General features: G+C 37.1%; 1 protein-coding gene across 1 annotated transcript in view; it reads right to left on the reverse strand.

Annotated features, from left to right (window-relative positions):
* Positions 1 to 3,314: 3,314 nt before the first annotated feature.
* The window catches only part of GUCY1A1 (guanylate cyclase 1 soluble subunit alpha 1), a 44,341-nt gene continuing 22,648 nt past the window's right edge, over positions 3,315 to 25,007 (reverse strand). Inside the window, exons 6-8 of the mRNA XM_036762328.1 lie at positions 24,160 to 24,303; positions 17,826 to 17,980; positions 3,315 to 4,004 (exon numbers count right to left, since the gene is read on the reverse strand). Of these exons, the coding sequence (XP_036618223.1) occupies positions 3,803 to 4,004; positions 17,826 to 17,980; positions 24,160 to 24,303 (501 nt within the window). The 3' untranslated portion in view covers positions 3,315 to 3,802. The remainder of the gene's footprint in view (positions 4,005 to 17,825; positions 17,981 to 24,159; positions 24,304 to 25,007) is intronic.

Raw genomic sequence — 25,007 nt, forward strand, 5'->3', positions numbered from 1 at the left:
TCTACAATCCTTTACTTCTACATAGAAAGTTGCATTTTCTAAGCTCTTCTCCGGGACCAACCTTAGTCATGATAATTGAATGGCCTTCAGTTTTACTGTTCTGTTCTTTCCCCTGACATTGCGGTCATGCATACTGATTTTCCAGCTCTGCTTATTTCACAGAGCTTCTAACTCATAAATTTCTGTGCATATCATGATGGGCATGGACAACTGGAGGGAGCAGTATTGCTAAATGAAGAATATGGCCAAGGGAGTTTCTACAGCCTAGCAAATGTCGAGAATGATGGGAGAATACTGAAATGAGAGAGACAGGTAAAGAAATAACTGTTATGTTAAAAGTTCCTAATAGAAAGAGTACCTTATTCATAAAAAGGATTTTTTTTCTCAGTAACTGATGAAGTACAAAGGAAAAAACAGCATACACTCACAGAAAAATTATGATGTCTAAAATGAAGCTGACTTGAAAAAAGATATACTAATAGGTTTTAGCCAAGATGCCATATTTCTCATAGGTTTTGGGGACGTGGACTTCCCTTTCTTGCTAGACAGAAGTCACAAAGAAGAATGTGTCTTGAGTAAAAATTATTTCCCAATAGAATGGGAATTACATACTTTGGTTTCCATAGCTATTCTTAAATAAACTCAATGCCCCTTTATTAAGAATTCTTTATTGTGTAATAAAAAATTGTACCTCTTGGTTTCTATTTGAGAACTCTTTCCCTGGAACAGAAGAATTTTCTCTACAAAAAGAGGTCTTCTTTAGTCATGTTTATGTCAGAGTTCTTTCTATTTAAATCCTAAGGAAAATTTTCCTTTTTTTCATTTTTGAAAGAATACTTCCTTAAGGGTGGAAAAATACAACACACTTCTAATATCATGTCTTTGATGGAAAAGTAAGGATCCTATAAGCGATGCTGATGAGCACACCAAGGAGATAGCCTCTCTAACAATAGTGCTAGAGATGTAGTATGGTATGCCCTGGACATAAATTTGACACTTAGATTTGAATCCTGGCTTCAACATTTACTGTGTGAAGCTGGACAATTCACAACCTTTCCTAGCCTCAGCTTGCTCAACTGTTAAAGGGGAATAATAATCTTGGAATAACTTGCTTCATACCATGATTGTGAGGATAGCATATAGCTAATTTTAGAGTGCTAGCTTCCCTGGCTTCCTTCAAGTCTCACCTTCAGCAAGAAATTTTTCCCCAGGACTCCTCAATCTTGTTGCTTTCCTGCTGAGACCATTCCCAATTTTTCCTGTCTTTCTCTTGTTTGTACGTAGTTGTTTGCATGTTGTCTTCCTCATTAGGCTGTGAGTTCCTCAAGACAATGAGCTGTTTTTTGCCTTCCTTATTTAGAATTCTACTTAGCATTCTTCTCAGAACTTAGAACTCTGTCTAGCACACAGAAAAGACTTCAACCCTTCCAGAAAAATGAAGAGTATAAGTATTTGGGATTTAGGTGGTTGATTGGAAATAAGATATCTTTGTGGGAATGAGAACTTTTTTTTCTGTTTCTCTTTCCCCCTTTATAATAAGGGTTCAGTGTCAGAAAAAAAGGGTCTTCAATCCTTCACTTATACTGTAATCTCTATAGAATATTAATATAATTTTGAAGACTGTAACAGAATGAAGCCTATTTCCCCTCTAGTGCCAAAGTCACTTCCTAGCAAGAACCTATGGGGTACTGTTTATGACCTAGAAGAGTAAGTCATAGTAAAGAACCAAATGGTACAGTGAGGATAAACCAGGCTAACCAAAAGTAATTTTTTCATCCTGCTGTCAACATAGACAAACAATGGAAGTATTTAAAAACTTGCACATTTTGACTAGATCCAAACCAGTTTAAGATCTTCTGTTAAACATTTGTCACTTGTGTATATATATATATATATGTATATATATATATGTATGTATATATGATTTAAAACTTGTTCTTTGCATTATGCTCTTGCTTGGGCATTGTTCTTTTTTAAATGATACTCATACTACCAGATTTTCTAAGTAACTATAAGGATGATTACTTGAAACACCAACACTGAAAGTGAAAATCAGAGTGATGAATCCAGGTGTCAGCACACAACACAGTGGATGAGGAGTCGAGTACACCTATTCCAAGTCTTGGCTCTGCTTCTTGCTGCCTGAGTAATTTTGGAAAAACTTCTTTTCTTAAGAATTTAGTTTCCTCATCTGTAGAATGAAGAAACTGGGATCAAAGAACCCTGCTACCTCTAAAAAGCTAAGACATTTACAGAATGGATCACTTTCTTTGCCACTATCCACCAAACACTGAAGAGTATAGCAGATTCATAATCTGTTTCTGAATACATGTATGCCTTTATAAAATGGTCAATATGTTGTCTTTAATAAAAAAAAGAGAATAAAAAGACACAAACCTAACATCACCTACTTATATAGCTTAGCCTTTTCCCACAGGTACTCCTATTGGTTTAAAAAGCCAATAGACAGTTTCTACTGGTTGAGGACCAAGTTGCACTGCTCTCATGTATAACTGCATAGTGAGTTCCCTTTTTTGGGGTGCTTCCTTTAACCTCAAGAGGCAGTATGGTACAGTAGATGGTATAGTAGATAGAGAGCTGGAATTAGACTCAGAAAGACCTGGGTTCAAGTTAGGTCTCTGACATGTGCTAGCTATGTAATTCTGGACCAGTTGCTTAACCTAGTATTTTAGGAAACTCTCTAAGAATGTAAATTGGACACAGGATGCCAATCTTTACTAGTAGGGAGCTTCTCATCCGATCATTCCCTATATCAGAGAAATCACAGTCTCTACCTCCCTTGGACCCTATTTCTGTTTAAACTGTGGTGATCAAATCAAGAGCATTATATTACGTTACAAAAGGTAATACGATGCCTAGTAAATGGAAATTTATATCCTCTATCTTCACCTGGACACTTTGCTCATATGTCTATAGAAAGGTTTTATCATTCTTAAACATGAAGAAGAATACATGAACAGAAAATAACATTTATTGCTATGATACATGCTACTATGAAAAATGTTTTTTTAAAAATTCACAAACTAAAATAATATTTCAGTGTTACTTTGAATCTAAGCTATGATTATGTAATATGTGACCCATACTTTCTTATTTTCTTAAAATAAGAGGACTTGACAAAAAATACTTGGCCTATTTTTCTATGTATTGGCAACCATGACAAAAACACATAACAACAATAGCTAGAATTTATATATCATTCTAAGGTTTCCAAAGTGCTTTACAAATATCACATTTTAACCTCACGACAACCTTAGGAGGTCAAGTGACTTACCCAGAGACACATGGCTTGTAAGTGTCAGAGGCTAGATAATAACATGCAGTGAGTTTTAAACATTTATAATAGGGATAAGAACTTCTTGTGACTTTGTTCTTAGCAACACTGAACATTGCACTTTAAGCATGACTGGTGCTCAAGCAAAGAACGGTATTGTAGGCAAATCTGTCTCTTGGTACAATACATTCAACATTTCTGATGTTATATACAGTGGGTCTAGAATTCTTAGTACAGGTTTATTTGAAGTGACTTATATTACATCGTCTGTCACAGAAAAGAAAAGGTACCTCAAGAGGCATAATATTAAAATAGAGGAATTGAAATATTATTTCAGTAAATCTAGTCTGTCATTTAAAAGAGAAATAACAAGTCTTAGGGGACCTAGCTCCTGAACCAGTAATACTGGTTTTCAGGCATCTGCAATCCTAAAGTGCTTTCTGAGGCTTCAGACATCCTCATTGGATTCCAACCCCAAAATATTGATAGAACTGGTGAAGATACAACTTAATCGATGCCTGATGCTTTGCCCAGAAAGTTAGCATTGCCATCTTCAATATCTTTTTTTGGGAAGTATGCCTTTGGATTTGTTCCTTGTATGTAAGCGTCCAGGAAATGACAAATTCCAGGAATTTCCTTGGGGAAGTTGGGAGGCAGTTCTTCTCTTGAACGAGGAGTAAACACAAACCCAGGGCATCCTTTGAGTAGCCTGAAAGACAGTGAAGAAGGAGTTATTAAAATTATTTAAATAAAATGAGCAAATGTTTGAGAAAGAAGACTCAAGAAAAAGGGCACAATTGAGTAGATAAAAGATTTCCAAGATATTTTTGAGGTTATTGATGAAGGTGGAAACTTTAACCTTGGCCAGAAGAAAGAACTTGATGACTTTTTTTTTCTCTTTTGAGTATTCTAAGATTCCAGCTAACCAGGTCTACTTGCTGTTCCCCATACTTGCCATTTCATCTTTCACTTTGGGGCCTTCACACAGGCTATCCCTGGGCAAGGAATGTATTTTTGTGGAAAGAAGAGTGAGTCACCTCCTGAAATTAGGAAGTCACTTTGGCATCTATGTGGGAGAACGTGTTGTACTGGAGTGTGGCTTGATGAGGGAGAACAATTAGGGGTTATTGCGATGGTTCAAACAAAGGGTGATGAGAGTCTAAGTGGTCTAGTGAGCAGAGAAAAGACAATGTATGTGAGAGATGTTGTGGAGAAAGAATTGACAAGACTTCATACCTGATCAGATTTGTGGGATGAATGAGTGTGAGAATTAGAGAATGAAACCAATTATAATTATATAATCCATTTTTAGTAGATTTATCTGACCATGCATCTCAATGCCAGTACCACTGTCGGACCCTATTTGGTCTTATTTATCACAATAGACTTCTGACATTCACTCTCTGTTTCTAGAACAATCCTGACAATCCATCTGACATACTAGTCATAATCTGGGGAGTAGAAGAGAGCCGAGAGAGCAGTCAAAATGTAATGATTGCTTCTGACCAAGTATACAGTATCAAATCCATTATAGTTGGGTATAATAATATGGCATAAAACAGAGCTAATTAAACGATGATAAATAACAAAATTTCAAGATTTTCTCTAAGTGTAATAAAATTAGTATACCCACAGTATATAAGTAAATTTGACCTAAATGTGACATACCAGCTATAACAAAGATTAAATATTGAATTGACAATAACTTAATTTCTCTTCTTCAAATTTAAAAAGTATGTGCATGTGTGCATGTGTGTGTGTGTGTGTGTGTGTGTGTGTGCACGCTTTTGTATAATGATGTGGATTCTCAAAAAGGTTTCAGAGAAAGTCAGCCAATATTCCTTAAAGGTGCTGACCTTAAAGCATCCTTGAAAAATCACAGAAGCATAGTATCTCAATGTTGGAAGAAATTTTAAATGCCATCTAATCCAATCTGGATCTGATCAAGAATCTGCCTGTACAGCATTCCTAAGTTCCTGAGTCAGTTTATCGCAATTTTGGACAGTTCTAATCATTAGGAAGTTTTTCTTTGCATCAAACTGAAACTTGACTCTGGTTTCTTTTCACAGGCATTAGTTGTGTCTTCTGGGGCCAAGCAGAAGAGATCTGATCTCTCTTCCACATCAGAGTCCTTCGGAGACTCGGAGATAGATTGCACACCTTCTACTGTTATCTCTTTTTTTTCTGGTGAAATATTGCCAGTTCTTTTAACTGTTCGCCTTAGGGCAGGATCTTGAGACACTTTACCAGACTGGTTGCTGCTCTCAGGTCACTCTGTTTTATCAGCATCCTTCCTCACGTTTTTGAGCAACTGAACACGTTTCTAAGTGTGATTTTGAGGTCAGGGACTAACTATCTTTTGCCTCTTTTTATATCCCTAGCACTTAGCACAGTGCCTAGCACATAGGCTAGATAATAGTAGGTACTTAGTAAATGTTTATGGATTGATTGTGTGATCTGACCAGGGGAGAATGTAGGTGACACAGTGGTTAGAGTGCTGGGAAGACCTGAGTTCAAATCAACTCTCAGACTAGCCTTGATTTTTTTTCCTAGACTAGCCTCCTATTTTCACTTTCATTATGATTTTTTCCTACTTCCTCATATAGCCTATCAGGGAATGAGATTTAGAGTTCATATGTTATGATTCTATTACCTTTGATTAGGAAATATTAGTTATTTACTTTTAAATAGTATTTTATTTTTTAATTACATGAAAGGACAATATTGTACATTCATTTAAAAAATTTTTGAATTACAAATTTTCTCCCTCTCTTCTTCCCCTTTCCCCTCCCTAAGATGATAAGCTATTTGATATTAGATTATATATGTGCAATTATATAAAACACATAGGAAATATTTTTAAACAAATGCTGTTGTATCTGTTCTCTTTTCTCTCTGCTTGTTATCTCTTTTTCCGTTCAAACTTTGAAGATTTTAGGGATGGCCTAGTTTAGCTGATTCTCAAGCCATGCTTCTCAAAAATATATACTTTTCCCTCCCTAATGACTGAATTATAAGCAGCGCTACTTCTGGCCACTTTTTCATTTTGGTTTGTTAGGAGTTAAAGTATTATTTTAGGCTGACTAAAATGATTTCTAGACTCTTTTGAGCATCATTGCTTCTTTGAATAGGAATGGTTGGAGCTGTTATAATTACAGGATACATCTTCTCATCTTTATCTTTTTTTCTAATTTAGTGTTAATTTTCATCTCTGCCATAGCAAGTCAATAAGCTATTTTGGAAATGATTTCCACATTCACAACTAGTCATTTCAGTTCCTTAAATATAATCAATTTCATTTTTTAGTAATGATGCTTAGTTCTTGCAATGCCTGGAATCTTATGACTCTCGTTGAAGAAAATATTCACATTTTAATGTTATAATGATAATGTCAATAAGCTTTGGAATCTTTCATTTCTTATATCTGAAAGATATTTTCTAATACACTTTTTTTACTTTTCCAGTGCCCAATTCTGCAAAGTAGTAACCCAGATCAAATTAGTCTGGGAAATCCTCAAACATTGTAATTATCTTCATGGTTATCTTTATGCTCATGTTTATCCCAAGCACTTCTGTGGAATGATGTTTCTCATTACCTTAGTCAAGTCAACAAACATTTAGTATGTACCTATTATGTTACAGTCACTATGCTAAGTGCTGGGTATACAAAAAAATTGTCATAAAAAGATTCTACCCTCAAAGAGCTCACAAAATAATGGGGGAGGGGGGAGACAACATGCAAACAGCTACATATAAAATGGATCTGCACGGGATAAACTGGAGATAATCTTAGAGGGAAGGCACTATCACGAAGGGAGGTTAGAAAAGGCTTCTCAAAAAAGGAGGGATTTTAGCTAAGGAAATCAGGAAAGCCAGGAAGCAGAGGCAGAAGTGACGAAGGACAGAGTTACCCGCATGGGGATCAGCCAGTGAATTTACATAGTTAGGATGGAGCAAGGAGGCCAGAGGCACCGGATCACAGAGTTCATGAGGGAGAATAAGGTGTTAGTAGAATGAAAAGGTAGGAAGGGGACAGATTATCAAAGGCTATAGATATCAAACAGTTGATTTTATAGCTAGTCCTAGAGGCCTTAGGGTACATGATGAAACCAGTCCCATCAACTTCTTTATCCACCTCTCCAAGGAGAGCCTATCATCCACCCTTCCACTTCACTATAGCTTCTATTTATCTGCTCATTATGTTTATAGTGATAAAATTAAAATTGGAATGATTCAGTTCCTCCAATATTATATCAACTCATTGGTCACTGAACAAGAATTTCACATTTAGAATACCGATGACTAAATTAATGTTTATAGATTGTCTAAAAATTGCGTGATTCTTATCACTCCATGCTTTCTTTTTTTTCAACTTGAGCATTATCAGTGCCGAAGTTTCCACATGTGTTTTCTTGGTCTCATGGCCAAAGAGTTAATCATCTAGTAGTCAGCCTCCTGAGGGTGAGCAAATCTATATTTAGTCAAGTTTGTCTTTAAAAGAAACATTGTGTAACACTCTGGGCCCATGCACATGGTTTTTGAGAGCTGCTGGCATAGCCTCTAAGAACCCATAGATACCAACATGTCAACATGAGCCACTGAAGTGGACCTTTTGGGGTAGAATCCATTGATCCTGATTCAATTAACAGATGAGTACTTTAACATTAATGGTTCAGATACTGGCCATCATGATTGGTGATTGTAATGGTCTCCTAATTGGTCTCTCTGTTTCAAGTTCATCCTGAGTCTAGTCCATCCCATACACCAATACCAAAGCTATTTTCATTAAATGCAGGTCTGTTCATGTGATTGCCTTACTCAACCAACTCCAGTGGTTTCCAATTACATATAGAAAAAAATGAACTCCTTCATTTAATATAGGACTTCACAAAGTCCTATACAATATGACTTCACCATATCTTTTCAAACTCTTTTGGACATTTTTCCCCTTTCTTCCCTCTACAATCTACCCAAACTATCTCTCTCTCAGTTCCTCATATACAATACCATGCCTTTGCACTGTCTGTTTTCTATGCCTAGAATGTCCCACCTTATCTCTGCCTCATAAAGATGTAGCTGAAGCACCATCTTCTACATGAAGCCTTTCCTGATTCTCCCAAATGCTAATGCCCTCCCTTTCATACTACTTTGTACGTATTGGCTGCATCTGGTGAATGGGCACAATTTTGAATATATTTGTTTGTATTCACTTCATATGCTTACATACTTACACTCCCATGATTTTATGTCTCCACAATTGGAACATAAGCTCAAGGCAAGTAAGAATTATTTCATTATTCATAGTTGTATCTCCAGAGCCTATTACAGGGGTAGGCACAGAGTAAGTCCTTAAATATTTGCCAATTAATAGATCAACTGGTTGATAGCATAGTGGATAGAGTTGACTCTGAAGTCAGGAAGACCTAGGTTCAATTATGATTTCTGATACAGGCTTGTTGTGTTCACATGTATGAATCACACCCTCTCAGAGTTCTAGGTAGCTATTCAGGATTATACATTGCAGAGAAGGTGCTAGCCTTCATTGATGGGGGTGGGGTTCCTTCATCTGGGACACTATACTAATGAGATCACAGCTTGAATTCCTATTTCTATTAGTGAATTGGTTTAAATATTGGTAAAAAAATAATTAATCTTAAGTCATTTCCTAAAGTCTTTCCTAAAAAAATCTTTTTTAAAAAGCTGACATGCTTAGTTTGCTCTTTTAAAAAAAACAACAGAAATATATACTTATGATGATAGATTTTTATCTTTAGCTAGTAAGGATCTGTGTGATCAGCTCTCCTTCTTTAGACATGATAGAACTTAGGCCCAGAGAGGAAAAGTGAGTGGCTCTCAAGCTCATAACGGTAGAAGGTAGTACAAGAACCAAGATCAGAATCCGGTATTCTTCCTACTATAGAATTCTTCTACTTAGCTGTTTCCTTGAAATGTTAACGAATCTCAAATTACTAAAACTTAATGTAATTTTAACTGTTTTTGTATATAACCAACCTTTTCCATCTTTTATTTACCCCCTGGTTACCACCGGTTTCCTTGTTTCTTTTGAACCACTCCTCCAAATTTCAAAGGCCATTTTGAATTCTCATTCTGTCCTTCCAAATTGTTTGGCTGATCTTCCTTTCCCCTTCTCCAGCTTTATGTCTTCTTCAAACTTGATGAATATTCTCTCCATTCTATTATCCAGGTCACTAATGAAAATGTTGAATAGCTCTGGGCTCTGGACCAGCCTCTGTGCAAAACAACTCTTTGTGTCTCTCAAGTAAACAATGACCCATTAATAATCAGTGTCATGATGCTGTGTTCACACAGAAAAGGTGAAATGATTGATTAAGAACTTTTGGTTCTGTGATATGCTCTGGCCACTCTATGTGGGCACAACTTGAGTAGGACTCTAGGTGCTAGAACATATTTAATATTTAGCCCAAGTGAGCTCTAGCAATTTAGTGGTGAGTATGAGCTGTCATTGAAGAAGAACCAAGATAGTTCTGCTCATACCACAGTCCTATCATTCTACCTAATGGAAGCTTTATTAGGGAAAGACATATATCCACCAAAAAGCCTCTAGGTCCACAGTACCTGGAACAGTGATGTGCTTGTAGTAGGTGTTATGTTCAACTGGTATCATTTTTGCTGCTGAATTGATTCTGGTTCAATGTAAAACAAACAATTTCGTGGCCTCTTTCACGTAACAATCCTTCCATTGTTTAAAAAAAAACCAGAATCTCAGAGTTGAAAGGAACATCAGAAACCATCAAGTCCAGCCCATATTTGGACAAGAATCCTCCCCACTACATCCCCAAGAGAGCATCCATCCTTTTTTCTTGATGACATCTACCTCCTGAATCAGCTTATTACACTTTTGGACCACTTTAATTGTTAGGGAATTTTCCTTCCTTCAATCCTAAATTTTCCTTAGTAACTCACACCCATTACTGCTGATTTTGCCCTCCTGGACCTATTCACTCTTTCATGTGACAGACCTTCAACTACAAAGTAACAATTATGTCTCCCAGTAAGTCTTCTAAAATACTCTGGTTCCTTCAATAGAACCTCATAAGTTGAATTCCTTCTAGACGGCTACATCTGGTGAATGGGCACAGGCTTCATTCTTCTCTGAGCCATGATGGTGCCATCTCCCATCTCCTTTTATTGCTCCTAATCTTCAATTCCTTTTTACTTGCTATTTTTCCTCTTTAGAATGTAAGCTTCTTGAGGGTGGGTGCCATCTTTCTTTTTGTTTCTATTTGTACACCCAACACTTAGCATAGTGTGTTGCTTGTCTTCAGGGGCCTTGAATTCAAGACCCTGCACCAACTTAGTTGTTCCTCTTCTGAACACTTTACGGCTTTTCAATACCCTTCCTACATTGTGGTGCCCAGAACTAAATGCAATACTTCAGACATTTTGAACACTACGAATGTAATAGCATTTAATAAGTGTTTATTGTGTGCCAAGCACTATGCCAATCACTGAGGATATGAATAGAAAGTCCAGATAGTCCCTGCTTTCAATAAGCTTACATTCTAATCAAGGAGACAACTCATAAAAGATGACGAAGCTTCATGGCAGATGGAAAAACCAAATGTTACTTAAGGTCCAGCAGGCTAAATGGCAGGGAAGATGGCAAGACCCTGGGGACCTTTGGGAGCAATGACAAAACCGATGTTTACTAACCATTGACTGTTAGAAAGGGAAAGTAGGCTTGTGGAGTGGAGTGGAGAAGGATTACTTCAAGTAACTTCAAGAGGGGGATGAGGGGGTCAACATCCAGCCAAGAGCAAGAGCCCCACACTACCTGGTGGGAACTGGACAATAGGGTTTGGAGTGAGAGAGGGGAAGGGTTTCCCAAGGCTTTTTCCTGTTGGTCTGTCATTAAGCCCCTTTTAATGCAGCTTAACAACACTTTAAAAAATCATTCTAGCATACTGGAGACATATTGAATCTTCAATGCACTCATCTTGCCCATGGAGAAGGTGAAGATGCCCAAAAAGATTTCATCTCAAATATCATGCAATGAAGAATGCTATTTTGCTGTATTTTAGAAATAAGTCAGAATTCACAAGACAAATAATTTAGAACAGCAAAGAAAATCTGTTTGGAAGGTATGCGCTTCTTTAGGTATCTAGGACAATTAAGTGGCACAATAGAAAGAATGCTGAGTTTGCAGTCAGGAAAACTCTAGTTCAAATTCTGCCTCAGACACTGGCAGTGTGACCCTTTGCCTCAATTTCCTCAACTGTAAAATGGGTATAATAGCTCTCAAATCACAGGGTTAATGTGAGGGTCAAATGAGAATATTTGTAAAGCATTTAGCACAGTGCCTGGCACGTAGTAGGTGCTATATCAATGCTTATACCCATCTCCCCACCTAATACCAGTATTTATCTTTATTTCCTCATATTTTCCCTCTTCCTCTCTACTGGATACTATTTTCCCCCATTACTTTTTTTTCCATTCCTTTTTTGTGTATTTACCTTGCCTAATTTTGGGAATTTTCACTTTAATAAACCACATTTTTTTCCTTACTGCTATACTACTAGACCTTCCTCCTAGTGCCTGGGATAATTTAATAAAATATTATTAATACTAACAATAAAAATAATATCTAATATTCATATAGTTCTTTAGGATTCTCAAACTAGTTTACGTATAACATCTCATGTAGTCTTAGAAATGAATCTGGGAGGCAGGTCCTACTGTTATCACCATTTTGCAGTTGAGGAGCCTAAGGCTGAGAGAGGTTAAACGATTTATCTATTGTTCCAAGGTTAGTAAATTTCAGAGGCAGGATTTGAATTCAAGTCCTCTTAACTCCAGGATCTGCTATGCCAGCTACTCCCACACATAATCTTGAACCCAAGGATTTTTCTCATACAAAATGGTACTGCCTTATTTTGGCCCTTATTGAACTCCTTACTGTCAATACCACTCTTCTATCACTTTCAATATATTCATGGCAAATACCTTGCAACCTCAGTGGCATCACATACTCCAAAGCTTAAAATATTCAGATACTTTCTGACATTTAGGCTCTCTCACACCTATTTATCAGTAAAACTAAGGTTGAATTTGTTACTATAATAAAGTGAAACTGGTCTTAAATGGAAAATCAGCAGCATTTAGAATGGTGACATAAAATCTTTAAGAGACTTTAGGAAAGATGGTCATAAATTTACCATTAGGACTAACATATATTGGTCAAAACCTGGAAATAATAAGTTTTTCAGCATAAGGCCATTCTTTTATTTGTTATCCACAAAAGGTATTTTTTATGTGGCATGTACTCCATGTTCTGAATTCACATCATATTTGCCATAAATATATCAAAAGGATCCTTCACATTAGACAATGAATTTTATTCTCAGAGGAACCTTCTTCCAGAGTTCAGCTTTCAACAAACGTGTTACCAAAGGGCCTGTCAAGAGAAATATTTACACTTCATGACAAATAGGGTTTCTTGGTTATTCTACACAAAAGTCCATTTGTGCAGACCACTTAGCCTGCAACTAGATTTAAACCCAAACTGTTTGTCTGTGTTTTAAAGTCAATTATTAATTACGTATTTACAAAGCACAGACATCAGATGGAAATTTTAAACTGTCTCTTTCCTCCTGAAGTTTATTACAACATGGAAAATAAAGCTCTTCTAGAAGAAATCATTTAAAGTAACAATGCTGACTTCTTCTAAAGAGGCAGCTTGGCCTAACAGAAAGAGAACTGACCTCAAAGAAAAGAAGACCCAGGTTTAAGTATTGCTCCTTGTACTCAGATAAGTAACTGTAGGGTTCCTGGAAAATGGCTTCATCTTTCAGTTTTCCAGATAATTGTGATTATACATTACAAACAAGTTTGCTGATCTGTATGAATGGAGCTAATTTTCACACCAGGAGTTCCTCCGGGCTGATTAAACCACAGGTCTAGACCCTAAATTTCTCCTGCCTCCACAAAGTCTTCCTGAGTGCTATCACTTATTGCCATGCCCAAATAAACATACTGCTCTATATTTCCTTCTGATCTCTGGTATCTCTTCAAAATCTGAAATTCTGTGATTCTCTGCATACCAGAACGGTTTCAATATCTTGTCCTCTGGACTGTTTCAGTGGATCTCCCTAACTGATCTCCCTGCCTCAAAATTTTCATCTGTCTAATCCATCCTCCCAGACTTACAAAAGTGGTTTTCCTGAAGTGCAGGTCTGATTAGGCCACACCCTCCCTCCCACCTCCTCCACACACCCAAGAAATACCAATGGTTCTTTATTATCTCTAGGATCAAATATAAATCCCTCCATTTTTAATTTAAAGCCCTTCACAACCTGGTTTGACTCTTTCTAGCCTTATTATGTATCATATTTATGAGCCAATCAAATTGGTCTTTTTTTTTGTTGTTGTTTTCTGTTCTTCACACATGGGCAGCTAGGTAATGCAGAGGATAGAGCACCAGGTCTAAAGTCAGGAAAACCTAAGTTCAAGTCTGTCCTCAGACACTTCCTAGCTCTGTGACCCTGGGCAAGTCACTTAACCATATTTGCCTCAGTTTCTTCCTCTGTAGAATGAGCTGGAGAAGGAAATGGCTGTATCTTTGCTAAGCAAACACCAAATGGGGTTACAAAGAATCAGATATGACTGAAACTACTGAACAACAACAACAACGGGCAGTCTATCTCATATCTCCCACCCTTCACAAACCAGCCCCGACCTATGTTTCCAGCCTTCTTATTGTTGATCCAACCAAACTGGACTTCTTGTTATTCCTCACACAATGGCATGACATCTCCCATATCCAAGCCATTGCACTGCTTGTTCCACATACTTGGGTTGCTTTCTCCCTGCTCATCTTTGCCCCTTAGAATTCCTTGTGCCATTCAAAACTCAATTCAAGCAATATCTTCTACATGAAACTTCTCCTGATCCTCCCAAATACTAGTTTGCCAAAATTACTTTGTATTTATTTTGTGTATATTCTAATAGATTGTAAGCTTCTTGAGGGGAGGGAGTGTTTTATTTTTGTCTTCATAATCTAGTGCGTAGCATAGTGTCTGACATGTACTAAGTTCTAAATAAATACTGTTTGCTGATTGATGGTTTTATAGGACTTAGGGACATGAAACCCACATAACTGGTATTATCTAACCCAGGGGTGGGGAACCTATAGCCTGGAGGCCACATGTGGCCCTCTAGGTCCTCAAGTGTGGCCCTTTGACTCAATCCAAACTTCACAGAAAAAAAGTATTTGTTATGTAAAACATGGACTCAGTCAAAAGGCTGCACCCAAGGACCTAGAAGGCCACATGGGACCTGGAGGCTGCAGGTTTCCACTCATGATCTAACCTAAGAGTACTTAACGTGTGTGTGTGTGTGTGTGATAAGTCCTTTGACAATCTGGTGAAACCTATGGATCCCGTTTCAAAATAATGTTTTCAAATGCATACAATTTGAAAAAGAAGACAACAAAGGAAACCAAATATATTGGAATATAGTTATGAAAATATTTTTAAAAACAGGATCACAGACTTCAGGTTAAGAACTCTGATGTAGTTGAAAAATCTTGAGATTTCTCTAATACTTGAGGAAGAAGGAGGAGGAGGATTATATTTCAAATCTTGATAATAGACTGGTTGTAGTAAATCAAAACAGAAGAAACAGGAAAATAGATTCAAGGCCCACCTTCCCACTGGCATGTAAAAAATTTCTAAAGTAGAAATATACAGCATGTCCCAAAAGTCTTAGTGCATTTTAAAGCCCATAAAAGCATGGTTTAATCCCCATCAGTTAGTTAAATTTAATTCTTATTTATTTTAGTAAACTTATTCAAACTTATCAAAGCCTAAAACTGCACTAAGATTTTTGTGACACCCTGTATATCACTGTTCAGTTATTTAGTCATGTCTGACACTTTGTGACCATCTAGACCATACTGTCCATGAGGTTTTCTTGGGAAAGATACTAGAGTGGTTTGCCATTTCCTTCTCAAGTGGAGTAAAGCAAACAGAGGTTAAGTGATTTGTCCAGGGTCACACAGCTAGTGTCTGAGGCCATATTTGAACTCAGGTCTTTCTAACTGCAGGTCCAGCACCCTATCCACTAAGCCACCTAGCTGCCTCCTACCCTGTATGTTAATAAAGCTTAAAACTTTAATGCATTGTCCCTTAAGTCTTAGTGCAGTTTTAAACTTTAAGAATCTTAAGCAAGCTTATTAAATTAAGAAATAAATAAATAGATCAAATAAAGCCTTAATAAGCTTTAAAGATTAAGAAGACTAAGCTTTTTAAGTAAATGAATAAAAATGTTGTTTTCCAGAATTCTGTAGGAGATGTTATATGTAAAAAAAAAGCAACTTGGGATGGAACAGATAATGGGTAATTAAAAGGGATGCAATACAATCAAGATTCAAACAAACAAAAAATAAATATAAGGTCATAAAAGAAAAGTTGTTGATTGCCTTACTACCTAAGAAAGTGAAAGCAACTACACATTGCACATATGCATTCTGGAAACTTCAGTAACAGCATTGAGAGTGTTGTTATGTTCATGTGCTGTGCACAGACTATAAAATGTTTTCATATAGATGGTGGCATTGAATGCACTACACACTGGTGGAATAAATTGACCAAAGGTTAATATTGTTGATGAGAAAATGAAAATCAAAATTTTTACTGAGCAAAGACAAAAACAATATGACATAACTTCATCTACTAGTTTATTTTTTTCTTGAGTCAACATTTAGATATATTCTTTTGAATGACTAAGCATAACATTTTGGAGGCTCTGAATTTTTCTACGTCTTAATGCAACCACCACAATGTTACCCACAAACAGAAGCATCTCAAAGACCTTATGCATGAAGAACAACCCTTCCATTTGGGTTCTGTGGTAGACATCCTCTGTGATAGGGGTAACCCCCTTTGGCAAACATATGTTCCATTTTATGCCCCAGATGAAAAAAAAATTATGTCTATGATTGCATTGTTCAAAGAATGTGGACTGGTTTTAACACATGAGTGAGTGACACTTTTATAGAAGACTTTTAAGGCTGCATTTTTGCTCTACGAAAATTCTTTTTAAATCAAATAATAACTCAATGGAATCTTGTATTCTATGCACCTTCCAGTCAGTTGTGTGACTGTAAATGTGAATTTCATTGCAGAATGTCATTTAGGGAAGCTCACCCATTCTCATTATCACTGTTTGAAATATAGGTCATTTTTTTCATAGAACTATGAAAGTGAAACTACAGATCCAGAGTTATTGATATCCTCTTGATGGCTTTTTTGGGGGTAGTATATGCAATCAATCCAAGATTCTTTCCTCCCTTTGTTCAGATCTCACATTTAGAATGCCAACGGCTATTGTATAGAGATGACATAAATCTTATTATCCTCTATCCTCTTTTCGATTACTCTCGAATCAACACTGCAGAAAAAGAAAGGGGCCACATTGGACTAAGGGTATTTTATAACTGCTTTTATTTCGTACCAAAGAATTCCTCACCAGATGTTTTGCCTACTGGTAATGAGGCTCTCTGTATTTAGGGGGGAAAGATCCTCAGAAAATAGTTTTTGTCTATTACAAGACAATACTCATCTTTCTGGGATGAAGCTTTGGACCCAGTCCCTTTGTCTTTAAGATCCCAGAATCACCTTCATGCCACAAGAAGGCACTGGGGTAGAGAGAGCTTTTAGAGAATATGACATGACTGAAACAAGAAAACTACAAGCTAGAGTTGGAAAGCTTTTGTTGCATAAGGATTTTTATCATCAAGATTATTTTCCCCCCATGCAATTTAACCTATGCTACACGGCACCTCTTTTTTGGGTTTTGATTATTATTTCCTTATTTAGGTGAGAATAATTGGTTGGCATGCTGTTAAGATGGCAGAATTTATTGATTCTCTGGTTGCCCTTGAGGGGCTTCCAGAGTATCTGTCTTTGCTCTGTTCTGTCTCAGTTACGTGTGGTGTCTCTATCAGGATCTACACATAACAGTCTACCAACTTGACAAAATAATGGATAACTAGCTATTTGTCTCTGCAATTCCCCCCAAAAGATTTTCCCCTAAGAACACTAAGCTTTTTTTTTTTGGCTTTTTGGCAGGGCAATTGGGGTTAAGTGACTTGCCCAAGGTCACACAGCTAGTACATGTGTCAAGTATCTGAGGCCAGATTTGAACTCAGGTCCTCCTGACTCCAGGGCCGGTGCTGTACTCACTGAGCCACCTAGCTGCCCCAGAAGACTAAGCTTTTTAAGTAAATGAATAAAAATTGTTTCCAAGAATTCCATAGGAGATGTTATATGTTAAAGAAAAAGCAACTTGGGAGGGAACAGATAATGGGTAATTAAAAGGGATGCAATACAATTAAGATTAAAACAAACAAATAAATATAAAGTCATAAAATAAAAGTTGTTGATTGCCTTACTGCCTAAGAAAGTGAAAGCACATTTAATAAAAAAATGATCAATAGATCCACACACAATAAAAGAAACAGATTTTAGTCGTCTAACATAATCAGTACCTGTAAGTTGTTGGACTAACATTGATCTTCCGTGGAATGCTGCAGGATTCAAATTTGTTTGCCAGGGTGACGTTGTTTCCAAAGAGACAATAACGGGGCATTTTAACTCCAACAACTCCAGCAAAGACAGATCCAGAATGCAAGCCAATACGCATCTGAAAGAAAACAGCAAAATGAATTCCCAGCATCCTTCAAAGCATAGCTCAGGTCCTAGTTCCTACAACAGGCCTTTCCCAATGCCCTACCCCAGCCCAGAAAGATGTTAGCGTAATCTCTCTAGTTAAACTATTTCTATAAATTTGTATATGATTTATTTTTACCTATATGTGTACATGTTTATCATGGAAGGCACTTGAGGGGAAAAGACTGTTTTAAGTTTTGTGTTTTCAGCACCTATCAAGTGTCTAGCACATAGTAGGCCCTTTTAATGTATGTTTGCTGAATTAAATGAATTAAAAAGATCTCACTTCTGTCATTGAAAAATATTTCGCATCATTCTGGTGTTTCTGACTGGATAAATATGTGCCACCACCACTTTTCTCATCAGCTACTCTGATCATGACCCTTTTCTTCATAAGTTGTTGCTTAAATCTTCTGATTCTCATTTTCTTGATTTTTAAAAGGTGGATAATAATAGCACCTACTTCACAGAGTTATAGGGAGGATCAAAATCTGTAAAGTGCTTTGCAAACCTTAAAGTGGGATATAAACGTTAGCTGTAATTAGTACTTCCCATCTAGCTCCCCAAAGCATGGTGCTCTGGAAAGACAATTTCACTTGGAATCAGGAGACACAAATATTTATTTGCTGTATGATCATTAACAAGTTTCCAAGCTTCAGTGTCCTCCACTGCAACATAGGGATAATAATATTTGCACATCACATCACCATTTGCTTGGTTGCCAGGAAAGTGATTTTTAAATCTCCAAGCATACTAGGATTGTGGCCCTGGTTTTATCACCCTCCTATGTTCTGTATCCTATCCAGCCACCCAGCTAGGCCATTGCACTATCTGCCTGTATCTGCCGACATGCTCCTCTCCAACTGGACCAGCATACTCTGGAGGACTTACTCACCAGCTCTTTCAGAATCTAAATCCCAGTTTCTTAGAAAATTAATCCTTTTATCTTCAGAGAAAACTAGTCAACTTAGTCCTCAATTACCTACTAGCTGGTCCTAAAGACAAGTCCATGGTTCCACTTCTCTTCTTGTCCATCCAGCCACCCACCCAGGCCATTTTACCATCTGCCTGAAGCTAACAGCTTACTTTCTCTTGTCTACCTTTCCCATTCTCCACATCTGCCAAGACAATACACCCTTCCCTGGCTACAACTACCCTATATATGTTGCCTTTCCCTATTAGAATATAATTTTCTTGAAGATAGTGACTATTCCTCTTTTAAAAATATTCCTATCCCTGTGTTTAGCATAGTACCTAACACATAGAAAACAGCAAATGATTTTCCTTCCTTCCTTCCTTTCTCCCTTCTGTCTCTTTCTTCCTTCTTTCCTTCTTCCTCTCCATTCTCTTCCTCTTTTCCTTCCTTCTTCCTCTCCATTCTCTCACTCTTTTACTTCCCTCTCTTTCCCCTTCCTCCCTCCCTCCCTCCCTCCTTCCTTCCTCCCTCCCTTCCTTCCTTCCTTTCTTTCTTCCTTCCTTCCTTCCTTCTTTTCTATCTCCCTTCTGTGTCTTTCTTCCTTCTTTCCTTCTTCCTCTCCATTCTCTTCCTCTTTTCCTTCCCTCTATCTTTCTCCTTCCTTCCTTCCTTCCTTCCTTCCTTCCTTCCTTCCTTCCTTCCTTCCTTCCACTAGTCATTCAGTCAATATTTATGACCACAACAGCCATGAACCTTTATTCATGGCTAGAAAAATTTCCCAATTCATATCCAAAGCTTATCACTGCCATAACAAAATATTTATCAAAAACCTCTCTGAATGTACTCAGATCAAGTTAAAGAGTCCTCTAAGAGCTAAAAATACAAGTTTATAGAAAAAGGCAAAATAAATAAAAATAATTTATATTTATGCAGAACTTTATATTTAACAGAGTACTTTCCTCACAACAACCTTAGGCAGTGAATCCACAGATTTCAAGCTGACTGGTCCTTAGAGGCTATCACAGTCAACACCCTCATTTACCGAAAGAGGAAATTGGGCTTCTGAGAGGTGAAATGTCTTCCCCACAGTCACATGGCATCTAAGTGTCAGAGGTAGGACATGCACGTAGATCTTCCTGATTTGAAGTCCTGCAATCTCTCCATTATACCATACTTTTCATAGACCATATTATTATCATTATTTTATAGCCAAGTCATTGTAGCTCAGAAATGCTAAATGACCTGTTCCCAAACACTCAATTTATCAATACTGGAGCCAAAATTCAAACACAAGTTTTCTGGGTCTGAGTCTATTTCATTGCCATCAGACTGCATTGCTAAGTCTTAAAGCAAGAAAATGTAGCATTCAGTGTATCTTAGACTAGAAACCTCCTTAAACCTTTCTTCCCTCTGCTTTTGTGGCACACCATTTGATCAGCCCAACACTAAAGTAGGGAGACTAGAAGTGTGTGGGCCAGGAGTCAGCAACACACAGAAACTTGGAGATACACTCACAGCAATGATGGTAGGACATGGTTTTGTTATTTAATCATTTCAGTCATGTCTGATTCTGTGACTCCATTTGGGGTTTTTTTGGCAAATACACTGTAGTGGTTTGCCATTTCCTTCTCCAGCTCATTTTACAGATGAGGAAATTGAGGCAAACAGCATTAAGGGACTTGTCCAGGATCACACAGCTAGTAAGTGTCTGAGGCCAGATTTGAACTCATGAAGGCGAGTCATTCTGATTCCAAGCCCAGTACTTTATCCACTATGCCTCCTAACAACCCCAGGACATGCTTAGAAAAGCTTATTAGGTTTAAACAGGCAATTTAATATTCCAGGATTCTCACTGTGATCCAAAGATCCTGCTCCTTATCATTGCCCATATTTAGCAGACATTTTTGTAGTGTTTTGTCACCAGCATGTACTTTAAACAAAGTCCAAGTTTTCAGTAACTCAGATGAAAATTACAGCCCAGGAAACAATGGCTATTTAATTCTGGTAATGATTATACAAGAATACTGGAAGATCACAAGTAGCATTTCTCTTCATGACAGTAAATCTAGATTTTTGCAAAGTACTTTTCTGATAAATCATTTATCCTGCTACAGAAGAAAGGTTCCTAGACTAGAGTCAGGTAATTTCAGTTCTAGTCTTAGCTTTGCCACACTAGCTGTTTGACCTTGGGTAAGTCACTTAAATCCTTTATGCCTCCTCTTTATTATTTGTAAGAGAAGGTAGACTAGATCAGGAATTTTTAGCCATGGGCCTTCAAGAGGCCCATGGATAGATTTCAGGAGGTCTGTGAACTTGAATAAGAAAAAAATACATCTTTATTTTCACTAAGCTCTAACTAAAATTTAGCATTTCCTTCAATTATCAATGTAGGCAACAAATAGTCCTCTTATTGGCAGTACTTGTGACTTTTTCATCATTAGAAATCATAGATACTTTTGTATCATATTGCCGTTGTTGGAGCTATCTGGAAATGTGCATGCCCATAGCTACATCAGCAATATTGTTACTAGACCATTGCAAGCATGAACATATCAAAATTTGTTTTGCTAATATTTTGATATTTACATTTGCATATCATTGCTTTCCTTTGCAGCGTTTTCTTTAATGCATTTAAAAACCCTTATTCCAAGAGAGGTTGCATAGTCATCACCAGACTGCCAAAGGGATCCATGACACAAAAAAGGTTAAAACCCATGGTTAAGAAGATCTCTACATACCCTTCTCAATCTGTGATTCATTTATAGTTACAAGTAAGAAAAAATTCTAAGTACAGTGTATAGCAGTGTGTATCTTAAAAGGTTATTTTTTTTTCTTTTGGATTGTATGCCACTTGAAATATACATAACAGATACATATCCAAGACTCCAAGGATCTATCAACTTATCATTACCCTCTTCCAAGTCATAACTGAAAGTTTAAAAAGCAAAGTAATAATATTGGATAGATGAGTCATGCAAATACAATTTGAAGATTTTCCTAGTTATCATTTCCTGGACATATTCAGCCTTCTCTCTTCCTTAAGAAAAAATCTTAGAAGTGGAAGTTGGAAACTACTTTTTCTGTCTTCATTGTCAGGTATGTGAAGAGAAAAAACCCTAATCTCAATAGAAATTGCCTGAGACAGACACCATAGTCTCAAGATCATAGCATTCAGAGCTGGAAATGACCTCCGAAATCATCTGGTCCACCTCCCTTAACTTTACAGAGAACGGACCTGAATAGAAGAGAAATCCAGGAAAAGAGCACGATCATTTATTAAGCACCTACTACGTGCCAGACACTGTGCCAAGTGCTTTACAAATGTCATTTCATTTGAGCTGGACTAACTTGCTCCCTAGATTATTGTTTTAAAAAGCAAAGGTATGGGAAAGGAGAGTGAACTGAGGAGACCTTCAGGAAGTGCTCTTTGAGATGGGAGACTCAAACCCAAGGGAACACAAATGGGGAATTATCTGTGGGCAGAACCCAAAGGACATCAGCTGAATTAATGGTTTAGGTGGCTATACAGAGAGTTGTTTTGACCTGAGGCAAAATAAGAACCAAGACAGAAAAAAATGACTTTACTTTATAAGTGCTGAGAGATTATTCAGGCTGGGACTGAGGGTTCAAATAGGGTCAATGAGAAAGACTGGATGCTAAAAACTGGCAGCACCTAGAAAAGATTGCTTAATGCTTTAAAATTGTGCCAAGTTCTGTGAAAAATACATTCTTATGTACTTTTAGCTTAGCTCAAATCTATGTAGATTATACTCTGAGTTAATTCACATTTTAGCAAAAACAAACAAAAAAACCACACAGTTATGCACTTGAGCAGGATAGGAGCCCAACGCTCTGCCCTGGAGACCTATGGAGAGGAACAATGTTGGAAGAAAGGGGAGGACCTAACTGAGCCTCAGAGGGACACACAGTCATTGGAAAAGAAGGCAACATATAGCATCGTAGTAGCAACAGCAGCAATTCACCTAAGAAAAACAGGGCAAATTCAGCTTCTGTTTAGGGAATCTCATTGGAGAGGCCAATTATTACAGCTCATGATTCATCTGGGACTGGGAAAAGCTAGTTCCACAACTGTGTCCCCTATTTCAACCTCTACTACAGACCTTCATTTGAAAATGTTTGTGGGTAAATGAATGAGAATAAGTGATTATTGTGGAAGTTTAGGAGAAAAAAATACATAAGGCCTCAGAGGAAAGGAATATTCTTCTTATAGTCTTCCTTTCTCTCTGAACTCAATTTTGCTTGTTCCACAACCTATATTTACTTATTTTTGATCTTTGATTGCTGTCAGCCACAAGTGATTTATATATTCTCTAGTTTCTACTTCTGTCTAATTTAGTGCCTTTCTTGTAGTACAATTCAACTATTCCTTTTGAGTTCTTTAAGCAGACTTTACCCCTCAAAAATGTTTTTACTTTGGTAATCAGTTGTCAAATGACTCTAAAATATTCTTATCATTACTAAAATTAAACACATAAACAGTTCTCCATGTCTTAAAAATCATGCCATCAAAACACACAAAAAGCTTTCAAAATTTGGCAATGAAGCATGTATTGGCGCTACCATCACTATTTTTACGCACATTTTTGAAAACTGTTTTTCTGTCAGTCTTTGCCACACTGAAAATTAGAAAGAGAAATGATCCTTCTATTGAACAGGAATTACAGGATTAAGCTTGAGATGGTGGCCAGCCAAGGATTTTTACCATAATTCATACTTTCCTGGGTTTTCAGTGAGTAGTAAATATTTAGCAGAGTATATGGAAGTTTAGACATGTGAGTCTCATTAGAATGAATGCAAGTCACAGGCTAAATCGTTGTACATCCTTACGAATGTTTTATTTTTTTACAACCATATATCCTTTTTAGTTTATATGATATATGGCAAAGTATAGGGGTTTCTTATTGCAAACAGGAAGTCCTATTTCTGAAGCCCAAACCTTGCTCTGTTGGGCTCACAGAAGGGAATGATCAACCTATTAAAAGTAGCACAAAAGATAATGACTATCAGATCTGCATCTACTAAATTGATGCTTACTGAGAATCAGGGTTTTATTCAATCATCTCCAGCCAAACCTAACTCTTGGATTCAACTTGCCCAATGAATTATTTTTATGTCTGCCTCAGATACCATTTTTTGAGACCCTTCCTGATCGTTTCCCCCTCAACAGCCCAAAGGAATCAAATACTTTCCACAGATATCAGACACATCCACCTGACCTTGATAGGTTCTCCATGTGGAGACATCACTTCATCTGACAGCTCCATCATCTTCAAGGCCATAAGGGCAATTTGAACAGCATGAGTCTCACTTTCTTTGTGCAAGCCTCCAGCTACACAGTACGCATCTCCAATCGTCTCCACCTAAGCATACAAATTGGTTTCTCAGAATAAATACAAAAATGCAACAGAAGACAGCATACACTTAAAATCAGATAGGAGAAATACAAAGCTCCATGTCCTATGATAACCCGAACCATATGAAATACTCCTGAAAGTGGTATATGAATATAGGTATATAGGACCTTGGATTATGTGACCTTAGAGACAATATAATCTGGGTTCATTTTCAGATTCAGAAAAAGTGGCACAATGAATTCTCCAATGACTCGAGTTCATCTAAGTCATAGAGCTAATATGCAGAAGGAGAGGGATAATGAATCAATAAAAGTAAAATAATTCTTTTAGAGTGAAATCCTGACCTATAGAAGGCAAGTTTATTTTGCTAGAGGAAGACTATTCTTATAAAAGAGCAGCAATACAGAGAAAAATGTACTTGAGAAATCTGGATTCTTCGCTAAGTCTTGCTATTAACTATGCACAGTCTGAACAATGGCAAACCAATCAATGTTTTTGTATTTCATTTCTCCTTGTGTAAAATGAGTTTTGAGAAAATAAATGAAGCAATCTGAAGCTATTTTCAAGTGTTGCACACTTAGGGATATTATATGAATCTAAGATGTTGGTAGAACTGGGTGAAGAATCAACAGATACCTGTAGACTATATATACATCCGTGGTCCTCTGTTTGACTATGAACTCCACGAGGGTGGGGATTGTTGTTTTATC

The sequence above is a fragment of the Trichosurus vulpecula genome, chromosome 6, assembly GCF_011100635.1.
Source record: "Trichosurus vulpecula isolate mTriVul1 chromosome 6, mTriVul1.pri, whole genome shotgun sequence".
Classification (NCBI taxonomy): Eukaryota; Metazoa; Chordata; class Mammalia; order Diprotodontia; family Phalangeridae; genus Trichosurus; species Trichosurus vulpecula.